This window comes from Sorex araneus, chromosome 5 (assembly GCF_027595985.1).
Source record: "Sorex araneus isolate mSorAra2 chromosome 5, mSorAra2.pri, whole genome shotgun sequence".
NCBI lineage: Eukaryota > Metazoa > Chordata > Mammalia > Eulipotyphla > Soricidae > Sorex > Sorex araneus.
The window spans coordinates 17729810-17748055 of NC_073306.1; the positions used below are offsets into that span (position 1 = coordinate 17729810).

General features: G+C 44.3%; 1 protein-coding gene across 1 annotated transcript in view; it reads left to right on the forward strand.

The window, feature by feature from the left end:
• Nucleotides 1–489: 489 nt before the first annotated feature.
• Nucleotides 490–18246, forward strand: part of OMA1 (OMA1 zinc metallopeptidase) — a 78000-nt gene continuing 60243 nt past the window's right edge. The window contains exons 1-6 of the mRNA XM_004607303.2: nucleotides 490–577; nucleotides 4565–4720; nucleotides 9066–9548; nucleotides 13220–13448; nucleotides 15625–15798; nucleotides 15912–16019. Of these exons, the coding sequence (XP_004607360.2) occupies nucleotides 9085–9548; nucleotides 13220–13448; nucleotides 15625–15798; nucleotides 15912–16019 (975 nt within the window). The 5' untranslated portion in view covers nucleotides 490–577; nucleotides 4565–4720; nucleotides 9066–9084. The remainder of the gene's footprint in view (nucleotides 578–4564; nucleotides 4721–9065; nucleotides 9549–13219; nucleotides 13449–15624; nucleotides 15799–15911; nucleotides 16020–18246) is intronic.

Here is an 18246-nt window from a genome sequence, read left to right on the forward strand (position 1 = left end):
CCAGAGACTGCATATTGATCACTGTCTGGGCTTCCCTTCCCAGATAGCAGAGCAGAGGCGGGTGGCACTGAAGATGGGACTCAGGCAAGACAGGGGCATCGCTGCACCTCTAGATGATGAAGATGATGAGGGTTGAATTTCTGGACCGCATCCAACGGTGCTTGGTTAGTCCTGCGGTGCAAAGATGAAACCGAGTCCTCCTGCCTGCCCCCCCCTCCACCTCCCCAATGCTCCCCATAGCGCCTGGAGTCTAGCGAGAAGCCCCAGCTCAGAGAATTCCCAGCATGTTCCCCCTCCGCCACACGGGGTCGCTAGAGCGCCGCGGTGCTCGCCGGGCTCAGGGCGGCGGGAGGAAGACTCGGGCCCGCCCGGCTGCCAGGGCCGGCCCGGCGGGGGCGGGGCGGAAGGCGCCCGGGCCGCGCGCCGAGGGCAGGAAGTGCGGGGGCGGGGCCTCTGCGCGGGGCGTGCGCGTGCGCAGCTCGCGTCGGCGGAGTCGGCTTCGCTGGCAGCGCTGCCCGGGTCTGTCGTGGTGCGGGGGGCGCCTTAGTCCTCCTCTGCCGAGTGGGGCCGGGCCCAGGTGGGGCGGGGGAGGCCTCGGAGGGGCTGGGGGTGCGGAGTCGGGTGCGGGGCCGGGGGACGCCGGGCGCGGGGAGTGGAAACGGGGTGTGGGGCGCAAACTTCCTTTTCCTTGAAGGATGTGGCATTGCCGGGTGCTGCCCTGGCATCCTGGGGGGGGGGGCGGGGGGTTGCAGATCGGCCGGATGGTGGGTCTGGGGGACAAGTGACCTCCCTGCCCCCGCCCTCCCAGCTGGCTTGCTTTCTATTTAGCAACCTTCCCTCCACTCCTTTGCAAGGGGTGGTTCAAAAATTTTTTTTGTGAGCCCTTCACACCTGCAAAACAGCAGCTCAAAGCGTTTTGAGATGGAATACCTTTTTTTTTTTTTAAACCTGTTCACTTTTAAAAGTACAGAAAAGTTTTCTTTCGTATCTTCACTCAGCCATGAAAAATAGGAAGTTTCCCTATTTCCCACCATTCTCGGGGATTTTAAATAATTTCTTTGTAAACTTGCCTGCAAAAAAAAAAAAAGAAAAGAAAGAAAGGAAAATCATCAAGTTTGGCGCAGTTTAAACAATATATTTGCCTGCATTTGAAAGGGGGAGCGATGGTTTTATGGTGCCATGTGTTTCCTCAATGAGAAATTTTAGTGCAGGGAGATGAAAATAGCGCCTTTGGAATTCAGGCATTGATCAGCTCCAGCGATTCCCATCAATGCCGTGTAACCTTCACTTGAAAGGACTTAGGTTCAAACCCGTCATTCCCAGCCTGGGTGAAGCGGGTGCAGGCTGTCGTTCGGGAGCTCGGGAACCAAGTCTGTTGCCTTCCCAACTTATTTATTTATTTTTTTAAAGCCCTCCATCATGTGTGTACTTTGCTTGAATGATTATTTTAAAGTACATGTCCTATTTTTTGCCAATCTGACAGCTGTTTCCATAGAAACTGGAGAAGAAATAGTCATTTTCGGCAGCTCCTCTCGCAGGCTTCAGCTCTGAGTGCCAGTGAGTGCTTTACTTGCTCTTTCTGAGCTGGTACTTAGAGAATTAAGGCTCCGAGACGTTCTTCGAGGCTAACAGTCCAAACTGTTTAATTTTCTCACATCATTAATTGAGTAATCCTGGGAGCCTGCCAGCTCCGTTGGTTGACCTGCTACGTTCTTTGAAGAAGGATGTGTCAGCTCTGTTTCTGTCTTACACCCTGCGTAGTCTACTGATTGGCTCTTTGAAAATGGAGAAATTGATTTTTTCCCCCCCCTCCCCTTCTCTATCCTTTCTGAAGGATGAGCCTGGAATCACAAAAGACCACGCACTCTTTCTGGTCTAAATGACACTTGATTGTCAGCGATACAAATGATTGTGTGAGGTGCATATCGTGTTTGCTTCTGCCTTCTGTGGCAGTCGTTACTGGTAAAAGTGTTCACGGAAGTCCACTGAAGGACAGGTGTGCTTATTGTCTGAACAAAGCCCAGTAAATGGATGTGCATAAGCTGAGGGCTTTTCTGCTTCATGTGGAGATGTAAGAAATCAGGGGGTCTGAAGAACGGGTGCAGTGGGGGTGGAGGCCAAGGTGCCCTAAGAAGTGATGGGAACCAGGTCTATCATAGGGAGTTATTGGCTTCCATAAAGTCAACGGAAATTAGGGGAAAAGTTGCCTTTGTTGGTTTAGGGGCTTTCAAAAGTAAGACATCCTTAAAGACTTAACCAACACACAGATACCTAAGATGGAAATGCTAAATCCCTCTCAGTTCATCCTGCCAACCAAAGTAATCTCTTTTAGGATATCTTTCTTTAGATTCATTTGTACCTGTAGACACTAGCATATTTTGTTATTGGCCAGAGGTCTTTGTTTCTTTTTCTGTGGTATCACTGGCATCCAGTGTGGTGGCTGGCATGTGCTCGGCGTTCATTTAATATTGAATGAAGAAGTGAATGAATGAATTGTGTAAGTCAGATAAAAACTGAATGGGGGGGGGGAAATCTCTGTTTACTTGGCTAAGGGAGTTGAGAAAATGCTTTAGTAAGTCAGTTGCCGGAATTTTTAAATGGATAACTTTCATATAACGTCTGAACTTTGGGCTTTCCTTGAGAATATTTGGAATTTGGTGTATTTGTAATTTGGAATAAAGCACAAAGCTCCTCGTTCCTTCTACCTCTTATTTTTTTTTCTTTTTGGGTCACACCTGGCAATGCACAGGGGTTACTCCTGGCTCTCCACTCAGGAATTACCCCTGGCCTTGCTCAGGGGACCATATGGGATGCTGGGATTTGAACCCGGGTCGGCCGCGTGCAAGGCAAACGCCCTACCCGCTGTGCTATCTCTCCAGCCCCGCTTCTACCTCTTTTAAAAGGGCCTGACTCTGCTTTTACATCAGTATAGTTTTGCTGATGTTCACGGTCCTGGATGCTCAAACCTGAACTGTCCAAGATAGTAGCTGTCATTTATATGTGATATTAAATTTTAAATTAAGTAAAATAAAGTTAATCAAAAATTTTGTTGCTATTTGCACCATTGTGGAGCTATCTTTATTTTTTATTTTTTTGCTTTTTGGGTCACACCTGGTGTGACACAGGCGATGCACAGGGCTTACTCCTGGCTTTGCACTCAGGAATTACTCCTGGTGGTGCTCAGGGGACCATATGGAATGCTGGGAATCGAACCCGGGTCGGCTGTGTGCAAGGCAAACGCCCTACCCGCTGTGCTATCACTCCAACCCCTGGAGCTATCTTATTGGACAGTGCAGATACAGGTCATGGCCATCCTGTAAGTTTGGTTTGGTGCTGTGGTGTTAACACATCCGAGTTTGCAGTCTTCAGTCTACAGAGTATTTGCAAGAAGCATGTATTGTTATTTAAATTATTACACATATCTGTCAGTGCACAAATTTGCATTTTTCAGGCAGCTGCATAATAATTTAGCAATGTAGGATTCTATGTGAGCAGTAGCATTTTCTTGTTTGGCATTTCCGCAGCTCTAGTTTGGGGAGGATGAGTTAGAGGGGTCGGAGTTAGTGGTGAAAAAAAAAGACAGAAAGAAGGTGCATAGTGATCTGTTATCCTCAGGTTCCCATGCCCAGGAGTGGCTAGATTGAGAAATGGAGGCAGAGTTGATGTGACTAATTTAATGTCGGTTATGATTTTCGGTTGCTTAAGTCACTGTAGAGATAACAGTTCCTGTATTAAGTGGAACTGATTCAGTATTGAAAGTTGGAAATTTGGATGGTAGAGAAGAAACCCTCAGCTATTCCACTAAGAAACTTGCATAATATTAGAAATGGTTGGCGCTGGGAACATAGTACCAGGGGTTAAGCAGCTTGCCTGGCATGTGGCTGACCCGGGTTCATTTCCTGGCACTGAATATATGATCCCCTGAGCACCTCAGAACTGATCCCTAAGTACAGAGCCAGGGGTATGCCCTGAGCACTGCCACTTGTTGCCCAAGAACCAAAACAAACAAAAAGCAACTAGTGTCTAAAACAAATGGGTAACGTACTCATTTATTTTTTGGTTTAATGTTAAACTAGAGCCACACCCCACGGTGCTTAGGGCTTATATCTGCACGCAGGGGTCACTCCTGACAGGGCTTGGGTGCGAGGGATTGAATCCAGGTCTGCCGCATGCAAGGTGAGTGCCCTGCCCTCTGGTCCCACGAATGGGTAACTTTTGTATTATGTATATTACTTAAGACAGGTATTTATTTGTGAGTTATAGAAACTCCTTGAAAGGGGATTTATTTTAGGTATAAATTCAAAGCTCACGAAACATACAACTCTAAGGAATTATAACTGCACAGTGTTGGGAATCGGTACATGTCCTTGCAGTTCTTCATGGTTGTCTCTTGCTCTCCACATACCGATTCCACTGTCCTTTCCGTTACCTCGCCTGTGAAAAAGCCTTTTGTTCGCATTTCTAGCTTGTGTATTGCCTTGTGTTGTCACAGCACCAGTGGCAGCAGCAATTGGTACATTTCTATTCCTGTGCCTGACACTGTCTCACCGAAAAATCTTTTCAGGATCAGATATCCACTTGTAACTCTGTGGCTCGAGGCAGAGGTCACTAGGGACTTACCAGACAGCCAGGTCTCTGCTCTTCTTCATGGAGGCTGTAGGAAGCGCCTTGCAAAGGAGTGTGGCTGGGAGAGTCAGTGGACCACGGTCAGGGGAAGAAAGTGAGTTTGTACGTGTCATTGTGCGTTTTGACTTCTAGAAGACTCCCTAAAGTGAGTACACATTCCTGTTTGTAGCAATTAAAAAGAAACCTTTTTTTTTTTCCCTCTCTGTGCCCAAATGGTATTAAAGAGTCACTTTTCTGAATTATTCTGCTACTTTTTTTTTTTTTTGCTTTTTGGGTCACACCTGGCGATGCTCAGGGCTTACTCCAAGCTCTGCACTCAGGAATTACTCCTGGCTGTGCTCAGGGGACCATGTGGGATGCTGAGAATCGAACCCTGGTTTGCAAGGCAAACACCCTACCCACTGTGCTATCTCTCCAGCACCTATTCTGCTACTTTTGATACTCTGTCTTTAAAGAAATCCATACAAGGGCAGGAGAAACAGCTTTAACCAGAGTATGCAATGTCTTTTTTTTAAAAAAGTGGGTAAGGTGCTTGCCTTGCATGTGCCTGAGCTGCGTTTGGCCCCTCCCACCACCTATCCAGGCATTGCCAGGAGTGGTCCCTGCCCACAAAGCTAGGAGTAAGTCCTGAGCACAGCCAGGTGTGGCCCCCAAAACAAAAAATTAATTTTGTGCATAGCACTTAGTGGGGAACTTTATTATTCCCCCAATACTTTTATATTTAGGTGCCTTTTCCCTCGTTTCAACTGGATTATGACCCTCAGGAGGTAACGGACTACATTTTTGCTGTGCCCGTAACGCACTTGGCCATCTTGAGCAAATACTCAGAGAATTTCCAGTGTGATTCATGAGTGATTGATGTCTCTGTGTGATTAGGGCTTGCAACATCCTAATGCTCCTATCTGATTCAGGAGGGAAAAAAAAAATTCCAGCCCTAAATTATTTTTGGCACTTTTTATCCTGATTCACTGTTTCACTGTCACTGTCATCCCGTTGCTCATCGATTTGCTGGAGCGGGCACCAGTAATGTCTCCATTGTGAGACTTCTTGTTACTGGTTTTGGCATATCGAATACTTCACGGGTAGCTTGCCAGGCTATAATAATAGTAATAGTAAACAGAACAACTCCTCTTCCCCACTCCCCTCTCCATCCCTCTCCCTCCAAGAAAACCCAGACAGCAAAACCCAGGATGTATCTTGTTAATGAGGTTAAATTATTCTATGTCAGTCTGTTGATTTGAAATTGCTGGTAATTTAACAAGTTTGAGTATGAGTTAAAAAAAATATGTTTTTTTTTTTTTTTTTTTTTTGCTTTTTGAGTCATACCCCATGATGCACAGGGGTTACTCCTGGCAGTGCTCAGGGGACCATATGGGATGCTGGGAATCGAACTCGGGTTGGCTGTGTGCAAGGCAAACGCTCTACCCAGTGTGCTATTGCTCCAGCCCCGAGTTTGACTTTTATCCACATTATTTTTAAATAATACCAGAGAGTAATATATGAACTTGTAAAAAATTGAGTAGTTTTCACTTTTTTTTTCCTTTTCAATATGCGATACCATAATTTTCTTGTAATTTTCTGTATTGCTTTCATATTGGGTGACACTAGTCTTATTAAATGAGTTTCAGCTATTGTTCTGTTTTAATTTCCTAAAAGAATTTGTATAGAATTATTAATTTTTCTTTAAATGTTAAATGCTCTTCCCTTAAGAGGTTATTTGGGCCTGGAGCTTACCTTGTGGTAAGGTTTTTAATTGCAAATTTGATTAAGATGTAGATACACAGGGCTGGAACAATAGCACAGTGGGTAAGGCATTTGCCTTGCACGCGGCCAACCCGGGTTCGATTCCCAGCATCTCATATGGTTCCCTGGGCACTGTCAGGAATAATTCCTGAATGTACAGCCAGGAGTAACCCCTGTGTATTGCCGGGTGTGACCCAAAAAGCAAAAAAAATAAAATGTAGAGACATATTATTTATTTCTTCATGAGTGAGCCTTGAAAATCACTGTTTTTCAGGCAGTTTATCCATTTCATCAATGGTGTCAAATTCAGAATTTTCTCTTTCATGAATTTCAGGACATTTTGCATGGTGTATCATAAAGTACTTTCATTTATATTATCTATGTGTATTTTTGTGCAAGTTTTGGATTTGTGGGTTTACATATTTCATCAAATTTGTAGAGTTTTGCTCATTAGTTTTTCAAGTGTGTATTTTTTTCTGTGCTCTCTTCCTTCTGGAGGACGTCAGTTATGCCTGCATTAGTCTGCTTGGACTAGAGCCACACCTCACCCCTGCTCCATGCCTTGTTTCAGTCTATTTCCTCTCAACATTTCGCTCTGCACGGTTCTCATTGATGTCATGTTTGTGAATCCTTTTCCCTACAGTGTCTGATCTGTTGTTAATTTCATTGTGTTTGTGCTTGTGTTTATTTTGGGGTGGTGGTGGTGAAACCCACCCAGCGGGTACTTAAGGGCTTACTTTTGGAAGTGCTCAGGGTGGCGGGGGATGGAACACCAGGGTTGGTGGCAGAGATCAAACCCAGGTTGGCTACCTGCGAGTCAAGTAACGTACCAACTTACCTGCTCTACTGCCTCTCTGGCCCGAGTCTCTGTATTTTTAATTTATTTATTTTTTAAAATAGCATTTTAAGACCTTGTATATTCTGGTTAGAACTTTATTGTGGTTCTTAAAGTAAATTGTGTGTATTTCTACATAGCATGCTGAAACTTTCCTTTAACGTCTTAGTATGAAAGATACAGTCATAATAGCTAATACTCTTACTTTCTGGTGCTTTTATTAGGAAGCAGGCAGGAGCTCCTGCTGCTGGAGTTTGATAGATGTGTATATGTTGCTTTGAGGCTGGCACACTGGGGTGTGCGCAGTGCTGACTCCTGACTCTGTACTCAGTGATCCCTCCTTTCAGGCTCTCTGTTAGAGAGAAGGTTCTCTGTGAGGGAAGGCGTCCCTGCAAGTACGGGGTTTTCTGCAAGAGAGGTGGTCTTTGGGGGTTCTTTGTGAGAGAGGGTCTCTCTATGAGAGGGGTTCTTTGCAAGGGAGGGTATCTCTATGAGTGAGGGTGGTCTCTCCATGAGAGAGGGGCTCTGTTTGAGAGGGAGATCTTTATGAGAGGGGTTCTTTGTGAGGGAGGGTAGATTCTATGAGAGAGGGTCTCTGTGAGTGAGGGAGGGTCTCTGTCAGAGAGTCTTTGTGAGTGAGGGAGTGTCTCTGAGAGGGGTCTCCATGAGATAAGTTCTCTGTGAGAGAGGGGTTTCTGAGTGAGGGAGGTCTCTGTGAGAGGGGGTCTTTGTGAGCGAGGGAGGGTCTCTGTGAGAGAGGGTCTCTATGAGTGAGGGAGGGTCTCTGTCAGAGAGGGGTCTGTGAGAGAGGGAGGTCTCTGTGAGATAAGTTCTCTGTGAGAGAGGGGTCTCTGTGAGAGATGAATCTCTTATTATGAGTGAGGGAGTGTCTCTGTGAGAGAGGGCTTCTCAGAAAGGGACATCTCTGTAAGAGGGGGTCTCTGTGAGTGAGGGAGGGTCTCTGTCAGAGAGGAGTCTCTGAGAGAGAGGGAGGTCTCTGTGAGATAAGGTCTCTGTGAGAGAGGGGGGTGGGATCTCTGTGAGAGAGGGGTCTCTGTGTGAGAGAGGGCTTCTCAGAGAGAGAGGTCTCTGAGAGAAGGTCTCTGTGAGAGAGGGATCTTTGTAAATGAGGGAGGGTCTCTGAGAGAGGGATCTCTGTGAGAGAGGGGGTCCCAGTGAGAGAGGGCTTCTCAGAGAGGTTGCTCTTTGAGGGGGTCTGAGAGGGGTGGTCTCGGTGAGAGAGGGGTTACTCAGTGAGGGGGTGTGTCAGTAACCTCTGCGGCTCTTCCACTAGCCCTGGTGTGGCCTCTGGGCCAGGAGCGCTTTGCTTCTGTGACTTTCTGAAGCCCCAGTTTCATCTTTGTCGTTTAGGGGACACTGTCCCCTCTGGCCTGCCCAGTGGGCTGCCCAGTGACCTGGAAACACCCCTGGCGGGAGGCCCGAGCAGTCTCGGGGCTCACTGTTTTGTTTCCCGTCTCCCAGGGGTCCCTGTTCGTTGTCTGATGCCCACTATCCTAAACCAGTGACTGGCTTTCTCTCCTGCTCGAAGGTTGGTTTAGGTGGGAGGCTGAGGCCTGAGCCCACTCAAGAAAGATTACATCTGAGAACAAATTGGTATTTCAAACTCAGTTTCTAAGTTCACTTTTACGATCGTGTTGTTACATGCTCGCTTTTCCCAGTTGCTAACGTTTCTCTGCTATCGTCTGTATTGGCGACAGGCAAGACACCCTAGAGAGGGTGGTGAGGGGGTAGGAAAGGAGGAAAAGCTGACCTGCCCGGCTCAACAGTTGAGGGTAACAAGTGTTTATTTATTTATTTATTTATTTTCCAGAACTACTTACGGCGTATGTTTGTGTTCCAGAGAGGCGAGCCAAAGAAAGATGCACTTCATCTGCAGGCCTTCCGGAAACCGCCTTTTCCAGCTCGGGGCACTGATCCCCTGGAGACAGTGTGCCAGACTCCCTGTCACCTCCCCCGTCCACTGCCAGGCACAGCTGGACCCTGCAGTGACGCCGCTGTGGCGGTGGCCTTGGGGCCGCGGCTGGTCTCAGGGGCAGAGGCACATCTTCCTTCCTGGGACCGCTCGCGGCCGTCGGACTTGGAACCAGCAAACTCCAGGCTGCTGCTCTAGGAGCCCAGGGGAGGACACTGGCACCGCGCCCAGGAACGGGGCCCCGGGGAGTCCCCCTTTCTCCAGCCAGCGCCGCCCTGCTCCCCCGCCCGCCTCTCCTCCAGGCCCTGTGAGGGGCTTCCACGCGTCCCCGCGCTGCCAGGCCAGCCCATTGCCCCTCCTGCTGATCATCCTCAAACCCGTGCAGAAGCTACTCGCAATCATTGTAGGCAGGTAAAATACCTAACTTTATCTTGGTAAAAAAATAATTTCTTACGGAAGGATATTTGTACACCTCTGCCTTTAAAGAAAACTTGTAGGGGCTGGAGCGATAGTACAGCGGGTAGGGCGTTTGCCTTGCACTCGGCCGACCCGGGTTCGATTCCCAGCGTCCCATAGGGTCCCCCGAGTACCGCCAGGGGTGATTCCTGAGTGCAGAGCCAGGAGTGCATCATCGGGTATGACCCAAAAAGCAAAAAAAAAAAAAAAAGAAAACAGAAAACTTGTAAGCTGGCTTTCCCATGTTGAGCTCAGAATTAAATTTCTATTTCTTTTTTTTTTTTTTGGAGCAGGGGCCGGGTGCTCACACAGTGATGCTCAGTGGTCACTCCTGGCTCTATACTCAGGAGTTATTCCCGCCGGTTCTCCTGGCACTGTATGGGATGCTGGGGATCGAACCTAGGTCAGCTTCCTGCAAGGCAGACACCCTACCCACTATCGCTCTGGCCCAAGGAGTTAAATTTCTAAATGGTTGCTTCTAACCTGTTATTTTTTTAAAACGTCTGATTTAATAATATTGAAATATTTTAATAATTTATTGCATACTCATGTAGAGTTTTGGTATATGATCTTTGGAAATTGTTCATGTATCTGTGTGAATTTTTTTTTATAAAAGGAATGGTTTTTATGTTTCTAATAAGAATCAGAAATGTAGATAAGGTGCCTGAGCGATAGTTTGGTAGGTAGGGCATTTGCCTTGCATGACCCCAGTTCAATCTCCAGCACCCCATACAGTTCCCCAAGCCCCACAAGGAGTTATCCCTGAGCGTAGAGCCAGGAATACGCCCTGAGTACTGCTGGGTGTGGCCCCCAAAAGAAAAAAAACGTGTAGAGAAAACTCAGCGTAAGGATAGACTAAGTACAGTCAAGATTTTTTCTCAACTCCTTCTCAGATTGATGGCTCGGAAGGCCTTCCTGCCATACCAGCCAGCTCAATTTTCTTTTTGTCAAGAAGCAAGAACGTGTACTCTGTAATGTATCGTGTTTTGTGTATCGGCGTCGGCCCCTAATGGAATGGGTAAGAGAGCTCCATGATTGATAGATCAGATATGAGATTGAGTGGGTAAATAGTAAAGAAGAGAGAGTGGAGACAGTGAGTTATAAAATAAATTTCACTTCTGCCTAGGCAGGAAGGGCATGAGGGATCCTAGGAGACTCTCTGGCCCTTAGGAAAGAGAGTGGTGGGTTTTCATAGACAGAGGACTTTGCAGGTCAGCTCAGACACAATAAAGAAAAACATTAAGCATTATTATTAAAAAGAAATTCAGTTTCTTTTTGCGAGGCTTTCTCTGGTGGCTGGCGGAAGGCCAGGGGAGAAATGCCGCAACGTCTGTACAAATCATTTGGAGCTGTGAGAACTCATGGCGGAGTTATCTGTAAAGGGAGATGCGCAGGACTCTTTGTTCCCAAATGTCTCTGCCAGAGATCTTGCGACTCCAGTTCACAAAGCGTGTAGCTCGTGAATTTTAACCCTTATGATGCCAGACCTGGAAAACTACCCTCACACCACCCAGAACACATGTGGCTGATTTAGCGCTATCAGTGTAAGTAATGACTGTCCCAGAGAGCCAGAGGGAGGCTTTAGTGAACCAGCACTGAAAGGCGACTGTACTGTATTCAGGGCTGTTGCAGCAGGGGATGTGGCCTCAGGATAGAATCAAGAGTCACTTCTGAATGCAGCACAGGCAAATGGGAGTCTCTAGCCTACAAGTAGGGCAGGGCGTGTGGTGGAGAGAAAGTTCTTTAGGGTGAACATCAGGACAAAGGAGGCATTCTACCCAAACAGATGATCTGATCCTTGTTGAGGGTAGGTGATGGGGCTGAGACATTACCTGCGGAGTGGGGAAGGGTGAGAAACTGAATGAGAGCTTGTAAAATAATTGGACAGTGAACTCAGAAGTCAGAGAGGCAAGAGCTGGTTGAAAAGGAGGTCGGTGGTCCTGACAGAGTTTGATGCCAGGGTCTGTCGTGACTCAGCCCAGGTTCTTTTTTTCATCCTTTAAGATTATATTTTCGGGGGTTAGAGCGAGAGCACAGCAGGTAGAGCGTTTGTCTTGCACGTGGCCGACCCGGGTTCGATTCCCAGCATCCCATATGGTCCCCTGAGCACCGCCAGGGGTAATTCCTGAGTGCAGAGCTAGGAGTAACCCCCGTGCATCCCCAGGTGTGACCCAAAAAGCAAAAAAAAAAAAAGGATTATATTTTCAACTTTGTGATTGGCATTATTATTGTGAATTTCTTAATATTTCCTTTTAGAATATATTTTTATACATTAAACTGAACTAACTTAATTTCTCTTTGTGATGCTGAGAGTTGCCAGGGCCTCAACATGAACAAGGGATGTGTCTTACTGCCAAGCCACGTTCCCAACCATTGTCTTTATACATTTCAGAGCAGCAGGTTCTTTTTTTTTTTTTTTTTTTTTTTGGGTTTTTTGGGCCACACCCGGCGATGCTCAGGAATCACTCCTGACTATGCTCGGGAGACCATGTAGGATGCTGGGGATTGAACCTGGGTCAGCTGTGTGCAAACGCCCTCCCCACTGTGCTGTTGCTCCAGCCCCGTAGCAGGAAGTTCTAACAAGATTCCAACAGGAGGAAAGTATACTTCACACTTTGGCTTACGTCCCTTTAGTGTGAGGCGATTTATCTAAGGGCATTTTAGAATCTTGTCGCTTTATAGGAATAAATATCACTTAAAGAAGTTACTTTATTTATAAAGCATTTTTTTTCTAGAGGGTGATGTGCATCTTTTTGGGGGGGTGGGCGAGGATGTGATTTTACAGACAAAGTCACAAGGAAAAGTTTTTGGTGTTTTTGCCAGTTGTCAGAGTGTCTGAGCCCTAATAAGCAGTGCAGAGTGTTCTTGCAGTTTAGGGACGGGACCTCCTCGGGACTGCCTGTAATCTCTCTCGTCTCCTTGTCTATGCCCGGGCTTCCTTTCCTCCATCTCTGCCATGGTCAAGAGGGCAGAGTGGAGTTTCTGCTCCTGAACAGGAGTCACTTCTAGTGGGTGCTGAGGTGGTCTTCCTTTCCCTTAGCAAAGCACGGGCCACGGGTACCTGAGGCAGGCGTGCTGCAGTGGGAGTGGGGCTGCAGGTAGACCACCTCTGGCCCTGGCTGTCTCCTCGGGCAGTAGCCCTCTAAAGGGGACGTGCTCATTCTCCCGGAGCATCGCCTGCTTTGCCTGATTTTCTTCTTTTTCCGTGTATTACTTTGAACTCTTGTCTTAACTTTCCCGTGTTAATTTTTCTCTTTAGTAACAGGGTTATTCTGGAAATTAAAAAGAGATGACATACGTCTGATCCCTAGAAGAGCACTTGGTGGTAAAATATCAATGAATATTAACTAGTAGGATTACGGTAAAACAGTTCACGTGGATGTTTTTGCTTGTAAAATAATGAAAGAAAATCCAAATGAGCATTCAGATCTTTAGCTCTGTAGCTGTTCATTATGCTCTTTCATTACTTAGCTAAGAATTTTATGAATTAAAAAAAGAGAAATGGAGAAATAGAAAATGTTTCGTACTTAAAGACACAATTCTAGCCTGAGCATTGAGTTCTGGTGGTTTGTGTGGTTTGTGCTGGTACTGTTAGCAGAACTTTGAAATTTTCTTTTCTGCTCTAGGGGCATAAGGAATTGGTGGAAGGCACTTCCCCCTAACAAGAAGGAACTGTTGAAAGAAAGTGTGAGGAAGAATAAGTGGAAGGTGGTCTTTGGCTTGAGTAGTTTTGGATTGCTCTTCATAGTGTTTTATTTTACCCACCTGGAAGTGAGTCCGATCACGGGAAGGAGCAAGCTGCTAGTACTGGGGAAAGAACATTTCAGACTTTTATCCGAGCTGGAGTATGAAGCAGTAAGTAGTAAGACTTGTCTTTAAGTAGCCCTTTCAACACAGCACTCAAAGCAGGAGCGTTTCTTGTATCTGAAAGGCGTGCTGCTGCTTTTTGTCTCAGAAGGAACATTATTTTGGTCAGAAATTAGCATTTCCTACCTGGAAGGCTTGTGTGTGTGTTTTTCATACTCAGATTTCTAATGTCTGCATCACTCTGCCTCCCGTGCACTCAGCCAACCCTCACACCTCACAGGTTACTCAGCAAAGTCTTCCCTTATGGTCTGGAAAGAATTAGCCAGGGTTGGCTGTCTTAGGTTCTAGGGACATCCTTTACAGGGACTAAATTGTGAGTCCGCTCATTTGTACTTGGGTCTGGTGCTGTGCTCCACAGGACTTTTCATTTTCTCTTTGTATACTGCCCTTTCCTTCCGAGCAATTATTTGCATATTATTTACTGGTGTCTCTCCCTTGTTAGGCCTAGTTCATGGGGGCCGAGTGTACAAAAGAGTTTTTTGTGTTTATTTTTGTAATATATAGATTTGAACACTGAATTTTTGTACCTTGAAATAAGATAGAGGAAGATAGTTTTACTCAAACATTCATTTAGAATATGTGTGTGTATTTTTCTTTTTTTTTAAACAAGCTAACAAGCTAACAATTTTATCTATTTATTTATTTATTTGTTTGTTTGTTTTTGGCTCTTTGGGTGACGCCAGCAATGCTCAGGGATTACTCCTGACTCTGCAGTCAGGAATTACTCCTGGCCGTGTTCGGGGGACCATTTATTTGCAAGGCAAATGCCCTATCTGCTGTATTATCACTCTGACTTCGTAGTATATCTATATGTATTTAATGCAAAATAAAGTGGGATTCAAAAGCCTTCATTCCTTGTAAAATTAACAATCCAGGTCGTTAGCCATCTTATACTACACGTGAGGTCCTCGAGGACAGATCAGTTTTCTGCCTCTGGTGCCTACCCGGCTGATATTTGCTGAGGTATCAGTGCCTCATGACAACTTCGGCCGTGTTTTATCTTGATACCTTTTTATTTTAATTGAGCTTAAGTTTTTAGTGAAAAGTTTCCATAAAAAAGGAAAAAAATGGATGTTTCATTAAAAAGATTTTTTTTTTTTTTTTGCTTTTTGGGTCATACCCAGCAATGCACAGGGGTCACTCCTGGCTTATGCACTCAGGAATCACCCCTGGCAGTGCTCAGGGGACCATATGGGATGCTGGGATTCGAACCCGGGTTGGCCGAGTGCAAGGCAAACGCCCTACCCGCTGTGCTATCACTCCAGCTCCCTAAAAAGATTTTTAAGACCAATGATTCCTAGTAGATTTTAAACAGATTTGAGATATTCCTTAGAATATAGTCTAGTGAGAGGCAATTGTGAGTAAAGTGTTCTGAAAAGATTGAGACAGGCCTCGTGCTCTCCTGCCTGACATGAAGATGTAAACACTTGTTTTCATTTGGACATTGGAGAGTGCACTGCCTCTCAGGGAAGAAGGGGGCCAACTTGTTGATTGAGATGTGAAGGTCAAATTAATGTCAGAACATCCTTAATGTTTTCAGAGCACTTGAAAAGGCCTCACAAAGGTAGCTTCGGGAGATGTGTCCTCTTGTGCGTCTTACTCGGCGTAACAGAGAATGAGGGCCCACTTGTTCTGTAGCTTCAAATTATGAATAAAACACTTACAAATAATGAAACGTCTACTTTTGGTAAAAAGTTTAATATTCTTTTGGTAAAAGTTTTAATATTCTTACTAAGTCTAGGGTATTTTTTTGTTCAGTGGGTTATGAAGGATAATACTCTCTTGCAGTTCACTTTCTTACGTAAATCTTCGTGTTCTATCAGCCCTGTTTGGTTTTCTCAAATACTTAGGAAAGTAGAAATAATATTTAAGCATTTTATTTGTTTATAGGCTAATAGAAGAGATGGATGAGATTTTTATCTTAGCCAGTTTATATGAAAAATCTTAGTTATTAGGATGTATTCCATTTGTAACAAACCATGTTGCCTTTGCATGAATAATTCAAATTTGAGAAATTTTAGTGTTTAATATATGCAGATTTTAACATAATTAAAAATTAAAATGTTCAACAGTAAGTTACCATATAACTCTCCGTGAAGCAATATGTGCATTTTGTAGCCTTGCATGGTAAAGGTTTTTTTTTTTTTTTTTAATTCTCTTTCAGTTGATGGAACAGTTTAAAGATGATATGCTGCCCGAGACAGACGCCAGACACCTGGGTGTTGCAGAAGTAGTCTCCCACCTGATTGAGAGCAATCAGGATGTCCCTGGGGTCTCCGACATCAACTGGGTGGTTCATGTGGTCGACTCCCCAGTTATCAATGCCTTTGTGTTGCCCGTAAGTGAATCTTCTCATGTTTAATTTTTAAGTGTTATGTTTGATCGCCCTCCCCCCTCCCCTTTTTTTTTATGGGGTTCTAATTGCTTACCTGGCTTTTCTTTATGATGTAGAATGGACAAATGTTTATCTTCACCGGACTTTTAAATAGCGTGGCCGATATTCATCAACTTTGCTTTCTCCTGGGACATGAAATAGCGCACGCAGTGCTGGGGCATGCGGTAAGTACCACCAGCGAACACGCAGTTGTTGAAGTACTGCTTTGAAGGTAGCAAGTGAAACCTTTTCTTTGAATCTGTTTAGCGTTCTCTCTCTGTTTTTTTTTTTTTTTTCCTTTCCAGCGATGGAATGTTCACTTTTGGTAATTGCTGTATTCTGTTACTTAAAATAATATGCTTGGCCAATTTTGAGCATTTTGATGGTCTTTAGTATTTGATACTAGTAATTAGTGTTTTTCTTAAATACTATTTTTATCACCTGTCTCTTTTGTGCAAAGGTAATTACTTTCAACCCCTAATTATTTCAAATTAGATTTTAAACTTTCCATAATTATTAACATACTTGCAATCCAGTTAGAAAATTAATAGCAGGAAAGTAATAATGCTATTTTTTTTAAAAAAAATCATTTTCATAAAGTTGTTCACAGTAGTTGATATACATTCAATATTTCAACACCAATCCCACCACCATTACACCTTCCCACCACCATTATTTTGAATTTTCCCACCACCACTCAAGCCTGCCCCACAGGCAGATGCTAGATTATTTTGTATTGCTTGCTGTGAATAGCGTGAGATGTTGTGAGGGCACTTTTGCGGCCACCTACTCCTGGAATTGTAAAATTGTAAATAATTAGGGTCCAGAGAAATCTCTGCAGCAAGCTGTTCGGTTCCAAGATTCATTTGTGAGTCTTTAGATCATGGCCATTAATGCACTTAACTGGCACCCGGAGGCAGTTCATGGACATGACAACCAGGACCCTGCAGGGGCAGGGAGATGGGAAGGAGGGGCCCGTGATGATACTATTTAAGTGGATAAATCTGTTTTCTTGCTTTGTAATTCATTCTCAGAGGATAGTTTGGAGCACCTTTAAAAATGTCTAGACTGATAGGTTATCTATGCAGTTTATGCGCAGCAATGATATCTTGCCAGTTTATAGTTTCCTAAGCTCTTAAATATGTACCTTCTCATTCATAATACAACCCCATGAGGTCTGTATTTAATATTCCCACATTGAGCCCCGGGAAATCAGTGTGTCGGGACCCTCAGTTAAATGACTCAAGGCACTGAGCGCCACACTGGGTCACCACCTTGGGTCTTCTGTTGGTAGCCAGTGCTGCTTGCTGTCACTGGGCTTGCGGGTGTCAGCAGCTCTTTTCTTACAGACCATAGAATTCAGATGGATGTGTGCTCTGGGGAATCCACATCTGTTTGACTTGGCTCCAATCCGCAAAAACGAAACATTTGTTTTATTCACGTTTTGAAAAAAAAAAAAAGGTATGCCTGGTTCTTTTGTCCACATAATTAGGGAGAGTTATATTACAGTTCCTTGAGTTGAAAATGTAAAGGCAGATAGTCATAGGATTGTGAAATGCTTGGAAGTTCAAGTGACTGTTACAATGAATGCAGATGACATGTTTTTAATTGTTCTGAAAGTCTAGAGTATTAATCGCATCAGGTGGGTTAAAAGTCGTGCTTTTTTGTCTGAGGCAAAAATGGTCATTGCTCTTTTATTTCTTTTAAGATTTGGGCAATTCAGATAAAGTTGTCTTTAAAATAAAAGCACATGGAGAAGCCTAAGCAGTTGAAATAGATTTTGTCTTTTTAAGAAATGGCCCCATAACTGCACGTGCAATCCATTTTGACCAATTTTCGCATCAAAAGGTGTTAACACTGAGTACATTTGTTCTTCTGGCATCTGGTTTTATGCCTCATTCAGCATGTTGTTGTCATCTTTATCAGTGAAAGAACAATAATTAGATGAGATGTAAAAGCAAATGACAGTCTTAAAAATAGAAAATAGTACGCATATTTCTTTGACAGAGGTCTTAGACATTATTAACACTATACTTTCTCTTTTAGGAGTCTCAATTTTATCTTGCCTTTTGCATTCACTGTATTCCGTAAATACAGATATTTTTCCAAGGGTTTTTGTTTTTTAAGACTGTGTAATAGTAATTATAGTCTTTAATAATTAATAGTACATATTGTCTCATAATGACTTCTTTTCCTTGCTATAATCCTTAATTCTTTTTCATGATACAAATTCTTACCAATGAATCAAAAACTGTTTAGTGAGGACAGATAATATTAAGAGAAGCATTCTGAGTGATTGATTTCAGTTGTGAGTTATGCTTCAAATATTATTCAAATATGACTTATGTCTTATCAACTCCAATTTTACTTTAATATTTATCAATCAACTTTAATAGTGAACAACATGTGATC